General features: G+C 45.0%; 2 protein-coding genes across 3 annotated transcripts; one reads left to right on the top strand and one right to left on the bottom strand.

Annotated features, from left to right (window-relative positions):
• The first annotated feature begins 731 nt into the window (after nucleotides 1-731).
• On the top strand, nucleotides 732-3855 carry Rrp46 (exosome complex component Rrp46). Of its 2 annotated transcripts, XM_075892218.1 has the most exons (6): nucleotides 732-912; nucleotides 1032-1124; nucleotides 1203-1316; nucleotides 1648-1769; nucleotides 2907-3047; nucleotides 3615-3855. In XM_075892218.1, the coding sequence occupies exons 2-6, from the start codon at nucleotides 1034-1036 to the stop codon at nucleotides 3825-3827; spliced, it is 681 nt and encodes a 226-aa protein (XP_075748333.1). In that variant the 5' UTR covers nucleotides 732-912; nucleotides 1032-1033; the 3' UTR covers nucleotides 3828-3855. The 2 variants fall into 2 exon arrangements, with proteins under 2 accessions (XP_075748333.1, XP_075748332.1); XM_075892217.1 differs by having other exon boundaries at nucleotides 738-1124.
• Nucleotides 3856-6123: 2268 nt separating this feature from the next.
• ND-MLRQ (NADH dehydrogenase (ubiquinone) MLRQ subunit) lies at nucleotides 6124-17344 on the bottom strand. The gene is made up of 4 exons (XM_037422438.2): nucleotides 17180-17344; nucleotides 16540-16628; nucleotides 6921-6975; nucleotides 6124-6270 (listed from the first exon to the last, which is right to left on the bottom strand). The coding sequence occupies exons 1-4, from the start codon at nucleotides 17219-17221 to the stop codon at nucleotides 6214-6216; spliced, it is 243 nt and encodes an 80-aa protein (XP_037278335.1). The 5' UTR covers nucleotides 17222-17344; the 3' UTR covers nucleotides 6124-6213.
• Nucleotides 17345-17399: the final 55 nt, after the last annotated feature.

The raw sequence follows: 17399 nt of genomic DNA, 5'->3' as shown, positions 1-17399 counted from the left end.
TAGGTCCTTCTATGATAGGCTGCCCACGTATTTACAAGAATAGACACTCGCAGAAGGGTTATTTCCGGCAATGTGGTGAAAATTTGATTGATATCTGGGGTTTAACGTCCTAAAACCACTATATGATTGTGAGAGACGCCGTAGTAGAGGGCTCCGGAAATTTAGACCACCTGGGGTTCTTTAACGTGCACCCAAATCTGAGCACACGGGCCTACGACATTTCCGCCTCCATCGGAAATGCAGCCGCCGCAGCCGGGATTTGAACCCGCGCCCTGCGGGTCAGTAGCCGAGTGCCTTAGCCACTAGACCACCGCGGCGGGGCAATGTGGTGAAAATTTAGGCTTATTGGAATTTGCGCAACTTGGAGTAGTTGTTATTTAACGTACCGTCAAGGCATACTAATAGCTCTGTTAGAGGTAAAGCCGCGGATTCTTCCTTTTTTTATTCTACGTCTACTGCAGAGTGTCCATTGCGGGCTGCGCCCATAGCAACGTTTTTTGATTAGTATCTAAAAATATGGCCCTTAGAAAACACATTGCCTCTGAGATTTGCAAGTACGATGCGTGATGATGTTTTTTATTGTCCGACAGCTTGGGCACTCGATAGCCTTTAGGAACAAAGTGCTTACATACACGTTTTTTTCATAGCCTAATGCTATGAAATTTGGAAACATTATGCATTAGAATTATTGTATAATTAAGTTCCACTTGCAAAGTAGGAAAATCTTGGAAGTCATGTTGCCTTTTGCTTTTCTCCACCAGGGAGCTATAACTCTCTAAACATTACATCCTCGGGATGTCTTGCTTCACATCTCTCCACGCTTAGGCGCATGTTTAGCTACAAAGATGGCGGCTCCCTTAGGCGTCAGTTAGTGTGTCTCATTGTACAACTCGTCCTCTAATTTTTGCGTTTGTGAGTAATCAAACTCTGGTGTACTGCTCACACTCTTAGACAATATTTGGTTATTGCTGTGCCTCATCGCTAGATCACTTCGAACTGTTATTCTTCTACCCTCATAATGAATCCGTCAGAGATGGAAACGACTAGGACTGGGCGCCTTCGCAAGTTGGCGGCGAAGTTTTCGAACCTTTCACGTCCTGATGGGTCCGCAATATTGGCACAAGGTATAACGAAGTGCCCGTAACTGGCTTACTGGTGTGACTGTCACTTTTTCCCCTCACATTGTGTGTTGGTTTCAACAGGAGAGACTGTCGTTCAAGCAGGCGTCTATGGGCCTGTCGAGGTAAAGCAAATGCGCGAGCTTCCCGAGAAGGCCACAGTGGAAGTCTTTTTTCGCTCTAAATCGGGACAGCAGAGTAAGTCACTTGTGTTGTTGGCTCCGTCAATTTCAAAGTAGCTTGTTTAGTGCTGTAGCTGTGTCCTCTTGCATGAACACTCATGAGTAAAGTGACCTTTTATAATCGTGCTTTTGATAATGCAATAACGACGCTTCGAAATAACGTGTGGCGCTACTACATCTACAACGGATCAATAAAACAATAATCACCTGTTACTGCTGTGACGATGTATCTGCATTGATCTGCTCCTTCATCTATTACCCGTTTTGTAGCGCCGTTTTAGTATCTTCTTTCCATTGCCCTATTGAGTAATTCGTTCCATTATGTGATCTGTTGTTGAATAATGCAGGTTGTTCAGATCGTATGTCTGAAAAAGTCATTCGAAGCACGCTGGAGACTGCATTGCTGACAGCCCTGCATCCACGGTCTTGCATTTCACTAACATGTCAAGAGTTTCACAACAACGGTGGTGTATCCTTTTTTTTGTTTGTTTGTTTTGTTCTGCAGTAGACTGAATGTTGCCTTCATTCTTAAGAGCTTGATCAATGCTGGAAGGGTGATTGAAATGGAAGTGCTGTCCTTAATTTGAAATGCAATTATTATAGTTTTGTTGATGAGTCAATGATCTGCCCCACAGTGTAATTAAACCAGAATTGTTGCTCAAGTACTATTTAGCTGACTGCTTGTGAAATGGCATGCAAAAAGTTTTAAGTTCTTTTGAGCCACGTATAAACTGACATTGAAGCTTACACATGAACTTTGAATCAAGCTATGTGCGTTTGCTCAAAGTGTTGCTTTCATTAAGTACTTGCTCGCTGCATTCATATAGGGATACCAAAGGAAATTTGATATTTCTTGATGTCGCCACAGCCTGGGAACTTTCATGTGACTAGTTGGTTAGTATGCAATCCAGTAAGATTCATTTCGCCGTTCTTTACCCTTCATTTTTTTCCTTTCATGATCAGATGTTTGTATACTGTGCCACTGTGTGTAGTGATCCTGATATACTGTTAAACGTTAACGAAGCATATAGAAATCCCCCAGGTCTACTTTCTGCTTTGCTTAATTATCTTTCTTTAGACATTGTCATGAATTCAGTGCAATGTGATGGTATAGTGTTCCAAACAGTTGAAACGCTGAGCACCTTTTATCTAATTCTCTCACTTACATGCAACAAAGGAACTGTGTGGCCGCATACTATCGCACACCCGATGAAAAAGTGTTTACATATCTTGCTTTTTGTTGCTGTATCTATATGCAGTTCTGGCCTTGTGCAGTCTGAATCAGGCTTATTTAGAGTGATTAAGCATGTGGCTTTGAAAGCGGTCACCATTCATAGCACCACCTTGCATTACCTACAAGTTTCTGTTTGTGCTTGTATATGCAAGATCCTCACATGCAGTTTCACTATATTAAATATGATTACAGTGTCCATCTTTACATATCTTTCCAAAACCAACGGCGGCTGCAGCAACTGCCTGGCCACTGTAGACAAATGTGATTCAGACTGCACATATTTAAGGAACTGTTGTTTTCCCTAACTTCTTCGAACTACCATTCATCTCGGCTGTTGCCTATTTGCTTTGCCTTAACTAAAGCCCCTCACAGCTGCTGGCCTGTGCAATAAATGCTGCCTGCCTGGCAGCCATCGATGCTGCAGTCAGTATGAAATGCCACATAGCAGCTGTCACAGCAGCAATGACCAACACCGGGATTATTCTTCTGGACCCCGATGGGCAGCAGGAGCAGGTGAGCTTGTTTTTGTGGTTTTCAGCAATAGCTGTCGCATGATGTACTGTCACAGTATGTATTGGGCAGAAAGCAACTGTACATCTGGTAGCACACTTATCCGCATGTGCCAACCACTTAAACAAACATAGTTGACCCCCTGTTCTTGGGAATACTGTTTTAAAAAAGCAGCAACAACCTCTTTGGAGCATTAGCACAAGCCTTTCAAGTGTGCAGAGTCCTTCTCCCTCGTCAAATAGATCTTGTGGTCTGTGACTGGACCTGGCCAAAAATATTGTATATATTTTAGAAGTAGAATACTGTTTTGATCAAACCTGAACCTAAAGGAACTATGTACTACAGTGTACAGAAAATTAGAGGGATGATAAGGAAGCTGTAAATATTGTAAAAGGACCAAGTTACTATTGTGGAATACTTTTATCATTTGTTTGCGTGGGCAAAGGGAACACTTATATGCAAAGGGAGCACTGCATAATAAACTTTGCTAGAAATTTGGCCAATTCTGCAAAGCTGTGAATATGAGGCCGAAACCTTCATTTTTTTGTTGCCACTGCATTCTCTGCGCAGGAAGCAAGAGCCGTGTGCATGTTCTCCTTTGAAAGCCAGGATTCCAAGCTGGTTTCGACCTACACTAGTGGCCAGTTCTCCAAGGAAGAGTTCCAGAAATGTCTGGCTCTGTGCCAAGCAGCTGCGGGCGACATATTTGCCTTTTACCAAGATGCACTGCAAAAGCGCTATTGCCCATCACTTTCAGCGGATAGTGACAGCGATGACGATTAAACTTTATGCTCTTCTTGCATTACTTATAGCTCACGTACCTTCCGTTGTTTGTACAGCCGAGCTATAAAGTTATCTTTCTGCCATGTCGAGAGAAGCACAGTAGCTTGGAGAGGTGATGTTAAATATTTGGAAAGTAAAGATACGAGGTGTCGTATCAAATGAGCGATGAAGCTTCAACAAAGTGCACATGCCTAGCAGGTGTATAGCCGGCAGGGGGATACCCTGGTCCCTCCCCCTCAAATTTCTGATGGAGGGAGTGTTTTACCGAAAAAAGGGCAGCATATCCACGGGGTGAATGATAGAGAGTAGGGCGAGGCTTCCGTCTGTCCATTCGTTCTTGCTTCCGTCCGTCTGTGTGACCGTCCGTGCGTTCATCCGCCTGTTCGTGCGTCCGCACGTCCATCCATGCGTTCGTCCATGCATCCGCCCCTGCGTCCATCCGTTTGTGCAGCCATACGTGTGTCCGTCCATGCATCTGTCTGTGAGTCCGTTTGTCCATCTAGTCAACACTCCAAGTACCACCATCTCGCATCTTTTCATCATATATGCGTCCGTCTGTGTGACCGTCCGTGCGTCCATCCCTGTGTTCGTCCATGCATCTGCCCCTGCGTCCATCCGTCCGTGCAGCCATCCATGCATCTGTCTGTGTGTCCGTTCGTCCACCTATTCAACACTCCAAGTACCACCATCTCCCATCTTTCCATCATATTTTTCGTGTATAGAAGCACCGCCATGCAGCAGAAATTCCAAGGACTAAACGAGAGGTGGCACACGCACACTTTCTTACGGCTTGCGCTTTGTGTCTACTTCCCACCTTTAACCACCTCGAGTTCATGGTATATACTGGTTCACTGATTTTCATGGCACTGCGGCCCAACGCTCTCTAAACCTTTCTATAACCAAGGAGGTTACGCCCAGTGAGTATAACCTAGCAACCCTTTCTTGTCAGATAGCGCTCGATGTACATGCCAATGGCTGCTAATTGGGAATGAGAGACAGGAGAATTCGGATTTTAGTTAATGCGCACGCTGCGAATTTTTTATTGTTCAACAACGCACAGGAGAAATCTCCCACCGGCACCACCTTGCAGGTCAAAGCGTAAGGCTGGTTACGTACTACGACTACAATGAGGGACGAACGGGTGCCGCTTTAAGGAGCTTCGCCCCTAAAACAGGTGTTTTGCAGAAATAGTGAAGGCCTTCAGCAAGTGAGCCCTCCTAGCCTCCCCCCCCCCCCCCAAAAAAAAAATTCCTGGCTGTATTTGATAGGGGGTGTCTCTCTTCTACACAGAATAATAGTGTAGAGAGTGCTTCCGGACTTCATGAAAGTTGCTTAGTCTGTGAGGAGTTGGCTCAAAAAAGCCGAGAGGGACAAACTCGTGGTGCTGGCGTATTTTAGTCGCAGTGGCCACTACAAGAAGGATTGTTCTTTTTGGTGTGCAAATTTCATTTGATTTAATGATATTTTTCATAAATAAAAACTCAATTTTTATAACTTTAAAACTCGTTTTTCTCAAAACACAAATTTTGCCATGTTTTCCAATGTGCCTCTACTTTTTCAGGCACTTCTAGTGCTCGGATCTGCATGAAATTTCGCCCAAATTTTTTCCAAAGTATGACAAATGCAATTATCTAGTTTAAATTTCAATATTTTATTGTAAAATAAAAAAATTGTATCATATTTCATCTACCTTTATTAGGGTAGATGAAATATGAACTTTTTACGTCTATTATTTTTCACGTGTATTACATATTTTGTATGTGCTTCCTAATTATTTATTTGCACTGTACACTTTATTTGAAGCAATATGAACTATGAATGATAAAAAATTACAAAAGTTTAGGGATGAAAAGAGAGGGGGCAGAAGGGCTAAGGTTTTTGCTTTGTCATGTTGCAGAGCTAAAAGTGTGTAACTTGCAAGAAAACTAATTATATATTTGAAATCAGCATGAAAAGTTCCATGAACTGCTCAAGTTTCATTGCTCTAGGGTGAATATTTAAAAAAGTGTCTTCGAGTAGCATCTCCCCTTAAATACTGGTTCCCAGCATGAAGCCCATTTTCTAAATTTGGCACTTGCAGCAAAACTGAAAAGATAGGCTAGCAGCTCCAGTTTCGCGCCGCAGAAGCACTTATAGAGAGCCCAAGCTGACTTACAGTGGGGTAAAAGCTAAAAAACTTGTCAGATCAGCTTGCATCCAATAAGATCTTTTTCTGTTAGAAAAATGGACTGGAGCAAAGACTGGTCGTAGTTACAAAAGACGAGTCTCTTTAAACACACACACACTGTAGGCCAAGCAGCTTTACACAAAAGCAGCCTTTATTGGTGTCTCATGTAAGCCTATCGTAGAATTTTCCTATACAAGGCTGAATGACGAAGGGACCAGCTCAGAACTCGGGGCGGTCAGGCTTTGGCAAGGAGCTGTAATCTTTAGTGGAATAAAACTGCAAAGCAAACAGAGTAAAATGCAATCAGTTTATGAAAATCACAAAAGTAATCAATATATAACAATATAATTGTGTGATGTTCCAGTTAACACACACCACAAGCCCAAACATATCCTTCAAGATCTTTTGAAATCTTTTTAATGCCACAGCAGTTACTCAGTTCTAAACTGATGTTTAATGTAAAATGAAAACTCGATGTTACAACTTTGGGTGCTATTTTATAGCAATTATTTTTTTTCCCCGTGCCTGTCTTAGCCATTAGTCATGATGCCACATAGGCAGGCCATCACTATGACCAATTACGAAGTGAAAAACCTGTGAGAGACATCACTAAAATAATCCCATCCAGAGGGGGGTATTGGCATCCCCAGATGCCTCTTGCTGCTTTTGATAAATCAGTTCCTGAAAGATTTGCTCTGCATTACAGCTACAATAAAAACACAAAAACTGCCTTCTTGTGCAGTCAAAAGCCTACCATAGAAACCAATGTGATCAAACTGCTCACTGCCATTGTCAGAGAGACAGACATGTACATTGCTCTTACATAGCATTTCACTATAATGTAGCACAGCCAACACTGTTTGTACCAAACACATTTTAGTTTAGCAGTAGCTGAAATTGTCTACATAAATGGCCCTTCAGCATACCTTGTATTGCTTGTCTTTGAACTCCTGCCAAGGCTCTGTGTTCTTCTTGTTCCAGCTGCAAAATTGAAAATATCAACGACACCCCCCCAGCTCTGCAAGACATGCTTCATTAAAACGGATGGCAAAATGACAATGAACTGTCTCTGCTCACAAGTTCAAATAAAAGGGTCACGTCATCATTCCTATAGCAAGAAAATGTTGCACATTTCAAACAAATGAACATTAAAATCTGAGATGTTAATGATGAAACACTTCCATGGCCTCCACAGCACTGCAAAGGAGTTTCAGTCACGACGTTTTACTCTGGCTACAGCTGTCAGAAGAAACATGCAGAGTGTTCATTTGCTAATTTTATTTTTTGTGTAAAAAGGCACTAAACTGAAGTGCTAAATGAGATTAGAGTATAAGATATTGTTTAGGCATGATATTGTCAGCAACTGTGTAATCTTAGGCTCGTTATAGAAGAGAAAACAAAGGTCATTGTTTCATTCTTTCATGTCATCCCAAAATCATCACTTGGTTGTCTGCCTGACGTCACAAATTTTAGCATACATAACTTGCAAGTATGTCACACCATGGAACACTGGGACACAGTATCTGCATGAGCGCCGCTATCATTGAGCATATGGAAGCAGCCACTGAGCTGAGGGGATCTCTCATTTCCGGCCGTATGACGCAATGACCATTTGTGTAATATTTGTCTGCTGCACGAGAAGTGTAAACCAGATAAAAAAATACCAGAAACGGGAACATACTTCTCACCCAAGGTGATCACAAAACCGTGCGCAAAAAAGCTGTCCCGAGAAGCAGAGCACACTGCTTATGCGTGCATAAACAAGGAGGACTTCAACACATTGAACAGAGTTGTGTGGGCATGATTTCGTAAACAAGTTTTGTCTTTGAATCTCCTGTGAAGCTGTTTCACCCATTACGTGTGATGCCATGAGCTCGGACACTGCAGACACAGAGGATTCGAGTTCAATGGTCTGCTTCGCTGCATGATGTCCTGAACGAAAATTCTTCGTCATAAGTGAAAGGTGAACGACCAAACATGCTCAGAATGCCAAACGATTCACCGCACGGCATGGTAAACACAGCATGGTCACCGAGACATCTGAGCTCGGTAATGGCAGATGCAAGACAGGAACTCGCGTCACTTGCAAGTTATATATACTGTAGCCACATCAGTTCAATGAAATTTTGTAGAACTTGCCATGCCAAATCTGCGGCTTCCTTGGGATAAAACGTAAGATAACTAGGCCAGTCTTTCAAACTAGAAGGTAACCAGGCAAGCTCCCAAGGCAGCAAAATTACCTGTTATCTTTTTCTTGGGGAGTTGTAAGCATCTCCTACCAAAAGTTGTGCCTTATATATTGTGAAATGTTGATTAGTTAGTACGAGTGAATAATAACCCACTTTAGTGTCCTTTTATGAGCAACATCGTCAACAAGAATTCGCTACATGTAGTCTGCAAATCCTGTTCCACCTAACAACCATCAAACTACATAGTTTTGATGATACCAGATTGAGCATATTATGGCCAACTTCAATATCAAGGTAATGTATTTTTTTTTTCGCAACTTGCATAGTTGCTGTGTGATTGCTTCGGACACTAGAACCGAGTTGTAGTTGCTACAACCTTCAAATCATTAGGTTAGGTTAATTTGGTTTTTTATGGCGCAAAAGCAGCTAAGGCTATGCTGCGCCAGACACAAGACTTTCAGGAATGGACACTAAAAAGATGAGATTTTAAAGCTTATTTAACAGGTTACATTCTTTCAGAAAGTTTAGCAAGTCAGGCAGAGGTACTAGAAGGTCATCTCTTAGGAACAAAGCAGGGTGTAAAGGTACGTGTTGTTTGTATAGCTTTCTGAAATGTTTTTGTCTCTGTGTTTCAATGGTAGGACATGTGATTAAGATGTGCATAAGTGTTAACGCTTCTTGGCATTTTTCACACGTTGGTTGTTCTTCCTTTGCGAGTAAGAAGTTGTGTGTCAAGTGTGTGTGTCCAATACGAAGTCGGCATAATACAACTTCAATAAACCGTTGCTGGTGACGGCAGGTCTTCCATTCCCCGAGTGTGGGTTTCACCAGGTGGAGCTTATTGTTCGTGCAGGTGTCCCATTGCTTTTGCTATTTTGCTAGTAGGGCCAGGCGAATTGTTCTCTGGATATCTTTAAGGGGAATTTTTACTTTTGTTATTGTTTCATGGGCTGCCTGGGAAGCATACTTATCTGCTTTTTCGTTTCCGGGTATCCCAACATGACTTGGGACCCAGCAGAAACGGATGCAGGTTGCCTGGCTGTTTAAGTATACCATGTTTAAAATGTCGCCCACTATAGGCTCACATTCGGATTTTATATGAAGTGCTTTTAGTGTGCTTAGTGAGTCGGTGTATATGATTGCTTTCTTGTATTTTTCAGCGATGATTTTCCGAACTGCTTCACGCAAGGCATAAGCTTCAGCTGAAAAAATGGAAAAACTACGAGGTACTTTCACAGAAAATGCGCTTTTCGTCGTCACAATCCCAATACCTACGTGGTCCTCCGTTTTTGAGCCATCTGTGTAAAATTCTTCGTAATCCCTTTATTCGTGCTGAAGTGTATAAAATTCTTGGATTATGTGTTCTGGTGGGGTGCTTTTTTTGTTGAAACGGCTTAGTGAAAATTCACATAGCTGTGACAGGTCGAACCATGGCGGCAGTGTTGGTGGTTTAATAGCGACATCTAGTGATCCATCAGGGATGGTATAAAAGCGGCAGTATTCCTCGAAACGTAGGACAAGTGGTTTGATTAGGTTCGGTTTGTTGAGGTAGTGTGAGCGCGAGTCACATTTTGCGGCAATTTCATAGCAGATGTGTTCAGGTGACGACCTTATTCTTAAAACATATGACAAGGTTAGTAATGCTCTTCGATCACATAGAGGGGGCTCATTGCATTCTACGTATAGACTTTGCACAGGTGATGTTCTGTAAGCACCACTTGACAGACAGAGACCGAGGTTGTGTATAGGGTCAAGACGGCGGATGTATGAGTTTCGCGCCGGGTCGTAGACTATGCATCCGTAGTCTAAAATGCTGCGTACAAGAGATCGGTAAATACGTATAAGGCAGAGTCGATCGGAACCCCAGTGTTTATGGGAGAGTACTTTGAGCACGTTGAGTGCTCTGTTTGCCTTAGTTTTCAGTGCATTTATGTGTGGCAGAAAGTTTAGTTTTCGGTCAAATGTGATTCCTAGAAATTTGTGTTCTTGTTTTACCGGCATGTTGATGTTGTATAGTTTGAGCGCGGGTTCAGGGAACAATCCTCTTTTTTGCGTAAAGAGAACAGCTGTGGTTTTTTGGGCTGAAAAGCGGAAACCATTTTGGTGGGCCCATTTCATAAGCACCTTTTTTTTTTGTAATTTGGAGTTGCCTTTCGCAGGATGATAGGCTGGAGGCTCGGCATGCAATTTGGAGATCATCAACATAGATGGAGTGCATGACTGTACGGGGTATAGCCCTGTTGATGGAGTTCATTTTCACTACAAACAGGGTGGTGCTCAAAACGCAGCCCTGTGGTACACCATTTTCTTGGACAAATATTCGTGATAGTACCGTACCCAAACGTACTTGAAAAGTTCTATTCGATAAAAAATCGTGTAAGCAGTTCAGCATTCTTCCGCGAATCCCTAAGTTAGCTAGATCTCTGAGAATTCCGTATCTCCAAGTTGTATCATATGCTTTCTCTAAGTCAAAGAAGACCGAGAGACAGAACTGTTTGTGTAGAAATGCTTGTCGTATTTCTTGTTCCAGCCTAACAATGTGATCAGTGGTGGAACAGCCCTTTTTGTATCCGCACTGGTGTGCGTCTATTAGGTGCTCCGATTCCAGAGTGAAGGTAAGTCTAATATTTATGATGCTTTCGTAAGTTTTTGCAAGGCAACTTGTTAATGCAATGGGTCTATAGCTACTTGGGGTTGTTGGGGGTTTACCAGGTTTTAGGAATGGTATGACTATGGCTTTTTTCCAATCTTCAGGCATTATGCCAGAGTCCCATATTTTGTTGAATAATTGGAGAAGTGCCTTCGCGGATGCTTGGGATAGGTGTGCCAACATTGCGTAGTGTATCTGGTCAGACCCTGTTGCCGTTTTTTTACCGGCAGAAAGTACCCTGTTTGATTCGTGCAGCGTAAGTGGAAGGTTATAACTCTCATTTGAGGTACTGCTAGTAGGCAATCTTTGTCTTTCTGCATTTTCTTTATATTTCAGGAATGTATTGGTGTAATTTGCTGAGCATGATACCTTATAAAAGTGTTCTCCTAATAGGTTGGCCTGGTCTTCTAGTGTTGATTGTGTGTCTGGACTTGTAAGCAGTGGTATTGTGTAGGAGGAGTACTCTCCCTTGAACTTGTACTTGCAGCTGCCGTAGTGTGGCTGCTTCTCTGCTTTGTAGGTCTCGGTGAGGCGGTGGGTAGAGGCGTCTGCTCGTTCTGTACCACTGCAGAACGTCGGCGTAGGTTGTGATAAAATACTCTCCGTCTTCGACATCGGGTCGTTGCGGCTCCGAGGAATGCGTTGACAGAGACCCGCGGCTAGTTAGCGCGTGTGCCTCCGTATCTGCCTCCTCGTTGCGGTTCGGGCCCACGTCCAGCTCCCCGGCGTGCGCAGGGAACCACTTGACGGTAATGTTGGTTTCCGGTCTTGCTATAGTTGAACATACTCTTGCAGTGGTTCCATGGACGTTGTTTGTAGCAAAGTTGGCTATTGCCGTCTTGGAGTCGCTGAGGACCGTGCGGCAATCCGGGATCGCTAGTGCCAGTGCGATTGCAAACTCCTCGGCTTGCGTGGGCGACTTGCACCGTATGCTTCCAGACGTTGTGAGTACTCCAGTGTCTGCTGCGATGACTGCTGCTGCGTACGTGTTTGGCCGGTGGGGATACTTCGCCACGTCCACGTAGTACGCGCGCGGATCGTTGGCGTGACCTTTTGTGAGGGCCGTGGCTCTCGCCGTTCTTCTTTCTTGGTGTACTTGTGGATGCATGTGCTTCGGTAAGGGTGGAACCCTCAGTCTTTGGAGAACGTCCCGGGGTAGCTGCTTTGCTACCTCCGGAGTCGTCGCTGGCCCGTTGATTCCGATGCGCTGTAGTATCGTTCTTCCCGTCCTGGTCTGGGACAGGCAGTGATACTGCGCCGTTCGCTGGGCTTCTGCGATTTCTTCCAGCGTGTTGTGAACGCCCAACGCGAGCATGCATTCCGCGTTGGTGTGGGGGTATAAGCCCAGGGCCATCTTGTACGCCTTTCTGATCATCGCGTCAATCTTGATCTTCTCCGCCGCTTTCCAATTGTGGAACGACGCTACGTAAGAGATGTGGCTGACTGCAAACGACTGGGTGAGTCGTAGTAGACTGTCTTCTCGCATGCCCTGGTACCGCGTGGCCACCTTCTTGAGTAGGCGGGTGGCCAGCGAGAGCTTTGCGTGGAGTTTCTGTACCGTCACGTTGTTGCGGTTCAAGTCCTGGAGGTGCAGCCCCAAAACTCTGAGCGTCTGCACGTGCGGTATCGGCGTTCCGTCTTGGGTTACCACGTTGATGTTCTGCGTTGTCGGGCGTCGCGCACTTCGCGGTGAGATCACTAGCAGTTCCGACTTGGTTGGTGAACATTTGAGTCCGGTGGGTCGTAGGTGTTCTTCTACGGCGGCGACGGCTTCTTGGAGGGCTGCCTCTATCTGGCTGTCGCTTCCTCCCGTTGACCACAGCGTGATGTCGTCCGCGTGGGCAAAGCACGTTTGCCCGGAGGTTTACACCACTGATGTATGCCAACACTGCAAGAAGGCGCGAGCCACCCAGAGACACCTTCTTTGGGACTGTGCACCACCGCCGGGTAACCAAGAAGTAATGCCAACTGCCATAAGCAGCAAAATTATCAGCCGAGAGCCAGGCAATCAAAGAGACGTGGTCCAGCACGTGCTTAGCATCCTGGAACGCCAGCGGCCGAAAGCGGCGCCCCCACGGGTTTGACGCGAGTAGGTTGCTGCTCCGGGACGTCCGAGCACGCTAGTGTCTCGCTTTAATCCCCCTACCCCTTCCCCCTTTATGCCGGATCGTCAATAAAGTTGTTTCACTCACTCACTCACTCCCTTGAACTTCCTCACCTGGTCCCAGATGTGTTTAGATGTGACTGAACTGTTAATTGATGATATGTATTTTTGCCATGAATCCTTTTCTGCCTGTCTTCGAATAAATCGGGCTCTGGCTTTTGCCTGTTTGAAGTTGATGAGGTTGGTGTAGGTGGGGTATCTTCGTAGAATTCCCCAGGCCTTATTTTGTTGTTTTTTGGCATCAGTACACTCGTTCGTCCACCAAGGGTTGAATTTCTTGCGTACGATGCCGGATGATTGCGGTATTGCTTTTTCTGCTGCTAAGATTAAAACTTTGACGAACTCTTCGTTTAGTTCCCCAACAGAAAGCTCCGATGAGAAAACTTCATCGAGCTTAGCGTTTTCTGTGAGAACTGGCCAGTTCGCGAGCTGTAGTTTCCACCGGCGTGGCCTGCTTGTTAAAGTTGGGTAAGATGGTATGAGTTTTATGATGCCGGGTTGATGATCACTACCATAAGACGTGTTGACGACGTCCCATTTAAAATCATTAAAAATACACGATGAACACATGGCGAGATCTAAGCAACTAAAAGTGCGCGAGGTTGGTGAAAAGTAGGTAAAAGCACCGGAATTAAGAAGGCAGATGTCATTTGATAAAATGAAATCTTCCACGGCTTGCCCTCTTGCGTCAGTTTTGTCGCTACCCCAAAGGGTTGAATGAGCATTGAAATCTCCAACTAAGATAAATGGTTTTGGCAACTGTTCCACTAGATTTTCTAGGTTTTTGGTGGTGAAAAGGGTGTGAGGTGGGATATACAGTGAGCAGATGGTGATGGTTTTGTATGATAGGATGGTGACGGCTATGGCCTCGAAAGATGTGTTTATTTGGACATCTCGTGTAGGAGTGCTGGCCTGCACCACTATGGCTACTCCTCCTGAAAGACGGTTGCAATGTTCGCGGTCCTTTCGGGCAACTTTGAAGCCTTTTAGGAAATGGCTGTGTTTTGCACCAAGATTTGTCTCTTGGAGGCAAAAGGCTACTGGTGAGAATTTGTTAATGATGTCCTTTATGTCACCTAAGTTATGAATTAAGCCTCTACAGTTCCAATGTACGATAAAAGCCATGGCGGAATAAAGTTAAGTAAATATACTTCTGGGGATTGATCGGTATAAAAGATGATAGGTGACAATATTAAGAAATAGAAATAGAGAAAAATACGATAACCATTACGGTTATCACTTATTTATTGTGGTTACTGGGACTTTGTCCTTGTCCTATTTGGTACGCTCGAAAGAGCGCTTGTCCTTCGGTGTCGATGACACCGGAGTTTTGTGGTCGATCTCCATTGCCTTGTCTGAGGCGCTGGAAGATCGAGAGTGAGGCGCTGAGAAACGGATCTCAGGCCTTGGCACTCTATTGAGTCTGCGGGCCCTTTGATGTGCATGGAGCAGCTGGCGCGGCTTCTCTTACGGGGGCGGTTTGAGTCACCACAGGACCACTGGGTGTGGTAGCGGTCGACTCCTGAGGCCTTTGTGACGTTGCCCCCGACTGCGTCACATCGGCGTAACTTCTGTGGAAAAGGTATGATAGCCGTGTTCGCGCTTCGCTGAATGATATTTTTTCTTTGACGGTCAGAGCGATCACTTCTTTTTCTTTTTTCCAACGTGGGCATGACCAGGAATACGCTGGGTGTTCCCCGTCACAGTTAACACAGTGGGGTGAGGATGAGCAGTTTTCTGATTTGTGGTCGTTTGCGCTGCATTTTACGCATGTTTCTTTGCCTCTGCAAGAGTGCGAGGCGTGTCCGAATCTTTGACATTTGAAACAGCGTCTGGGGTTGGGAATGTAGGGTCTGACGTTTATTTTTAAGTACCCAGCCTTAAGAGAAGTGGGCATTTCACATGTTCCAAAGGTTAGTATTACGTGTTTGGTGGGCACTTCCTGATTATTGCGACGGATTACAATTCTTTGGACTTTGATGACGTTTTGGTCTTGGAAACCTTCGAGGAGCTCTTCGTCACTAAGGCCTAAGAAGTCTTCCTGAAAGATTACTCCCCTGCTGGTGTTTAGAGAGCGATGGACCGAAACGGTGACAGCTGTTTCTCCAATGCTGGTTAGTTGGGATAGCTTAGGCACTTGGTCTTTTTCGGTTAGCTCCAAAAGGAGGTCACCGCTTGACATTTTGGATGCTTTGTATGTGGGTCCTATTTTTTCTTTTAGGCACTTGGCCACCAAAAATGGGGATAATTTTCTTAGAGGTGTGCTGTCACTGTGGATAATGTGGTACTTCGCGAAAGTAACTTTAGTTTCTGTCGAGACGTGATAACTTGCTTCGGTGCGGCCTCTCTTACGAGACCGATCAAGGTCGGCGGATGCTTGTAAAGCCATACAAGTATGAATGTGTTCGGTAACAGCGGCGACCACCCACCACGGAGCCCAACAAGGGGACGCGGTTGGACTTGTTGAAACAAGCCCTCTCGACGCCAGCCGTACGCTGTCACTATAACCCAATGTAATTATCCAAGGTGGGATACCTACACAAAGTTAACCCTTGCCGCCATGAATATCGGAAGTCAACAGAAGTGAGGAGAGGACAGGAAAGATAAAAGTGTGAGAAAAAGACGAAGATGTGGGAGGAGAGAGACAGGAAAAGGCGACTGCCGATTTCCCCTAGATGGGTCAGCCCAGGGGTGCCGTCTACGTGAAGCCGGGGCCAAAGGGGTGTGTTGCCTCTGCCGGGGGGCCTTAAAGGTCCAATCACCCAGCGTCGGCTCAACCCCCAGGATCCCCTTTTCCCCGGACACGGCAAAGCCACGCACGGCTAGGCGTGGGAGGGAGCCGAAACTCCCCCGTTAGCTCGGGTCCGTGGTGCCGCTACACACCAAACGCCTACTTGCGCAGGCGCCCCTGCGGGCCCTTCAAATCATGTGTTGATACTTCTTTCAGTTGCTCCACTGCACAGTGGCACAAGTTTATCGAATGTCCATTGCACTGCGGTACACACATGCACACAGTTAACAGGAGCATTAATAAAAAAAATATATTTAAAGATTGTTGAGCACATCTTGCAGGCAATGCGCATCAAATTTGGTTGTGGCACTCAAAGAGTATCAGAGAAGGCAGCTGTGTGTGTGCTGCGAGCACAAGCACCCAGTACCGTTTTTTCTATTATTGTTTCTGCTGGCAATAACAGTTTGTATCAGGCAAGTTTACGAAGTGGCTCTGCTTAAGTGTTGTGTTTGCGAAGTGAACTACTTTGATGGAAGTTGTGAAATACATATATGTGTACACAATGTAAACTTGCCAGCGCACTAAACTGTGCACCGGGGTTCTTATTTTTTTTTCTTTTATCCTCTTAGGAAATGTTGCACAACGAAGCTGGAAAGAGCGACACTTGAAGGCAAGCTAAACTTGGGAACACCTCCCCACCATTTGCCACCACGGTGACGACTTGCTGTGACGTTGAGCCATCTTTCAGAGTACTTTCCATTAATGATGTCCAGCTCACCCATTCGTATTGATGGTTGCATACTACAGTTACCTGACATCCGGGTTCCTCAGAGCAAGGCGGGCTGTGTAGAAGACCGCTCCCGCCATTCCAACGCCGACGATTGCGACCAATGGAATAAGCTGCAGTCAATCAATGCACAAATTTCATCACTGACCACTACTCTCTAAAACTCGGGCAGCAAGTAGAAGCATGAGGCAGTGAACTTGTCTTGAAACAGCACTCGTCCTTCAAAATGAACGCGGCAGCAATGGTTTCTGTAAATCAGATTTTCTTCGCCCACTCGGTAATACCTCATTTTGCACAAATTACGCAGAATGAAGCATATTGAGAGCTACTTAAAAGCCAGTTAACAAGTAAAATCCAAGTTACGTTAACTACGCATCAGCTCTTTGAAGTCGGTTCGCTGTAACGGCATACTCCACACGCAACGCATGGTATCGCTGGTATAGGTGCGGTGCATCACACGTGCTTATTAAATTTAATAAACTGACCGAATGATTAGTACTTACAATCACGTCGGCTGAACCTTTACATGTCTCAAACTATGCTACGGTGAGTAGTTTCGATGGAGCATTTAGGGTTAAAAAGCACGAAGGACAGCTAGGACATCATAGAAAACCGCTTCATTCGCAGACGAATACAAGCGTCACGTACGAATTTTCCAACTTACAGACGGGTGCCTCTTCATTCCCTGAATCGAAAAACTCCTCATGGTGAACAATAAGTTACAAGGACCTCTTTGTCCTCTAAAGTAAGTCGGTGAACGTGAAAAAGTGAAACACGGGGAGCTACACCAACCGTGCAAACTGTTGCAACTGCGGAGAGCCGCAAGAAGAGGTGAAGCCAAATCAGGCCAATACTGAAGCCAAAGCACATATAAAAAGTCGAAG

The sequence above is a fragment of the Rhipicephalus microplus genome, chromosome 4 (genome assembly GCF_043290135.1).
Source record: "Rhipicephalus microplus isolate Deutch F79 chromosome 4, USDA_Rmic, whole genome shotgun sequence".
NCBI lineage: Eukaryota > Metazoa > Arthropoda > Arachnida > Ixodida > Ixodidae > Rhipicephalus > Rhipicephalus microplus.
This window is presented reverse-complemented; position numbering and strand designations above follow the sequence as displayed.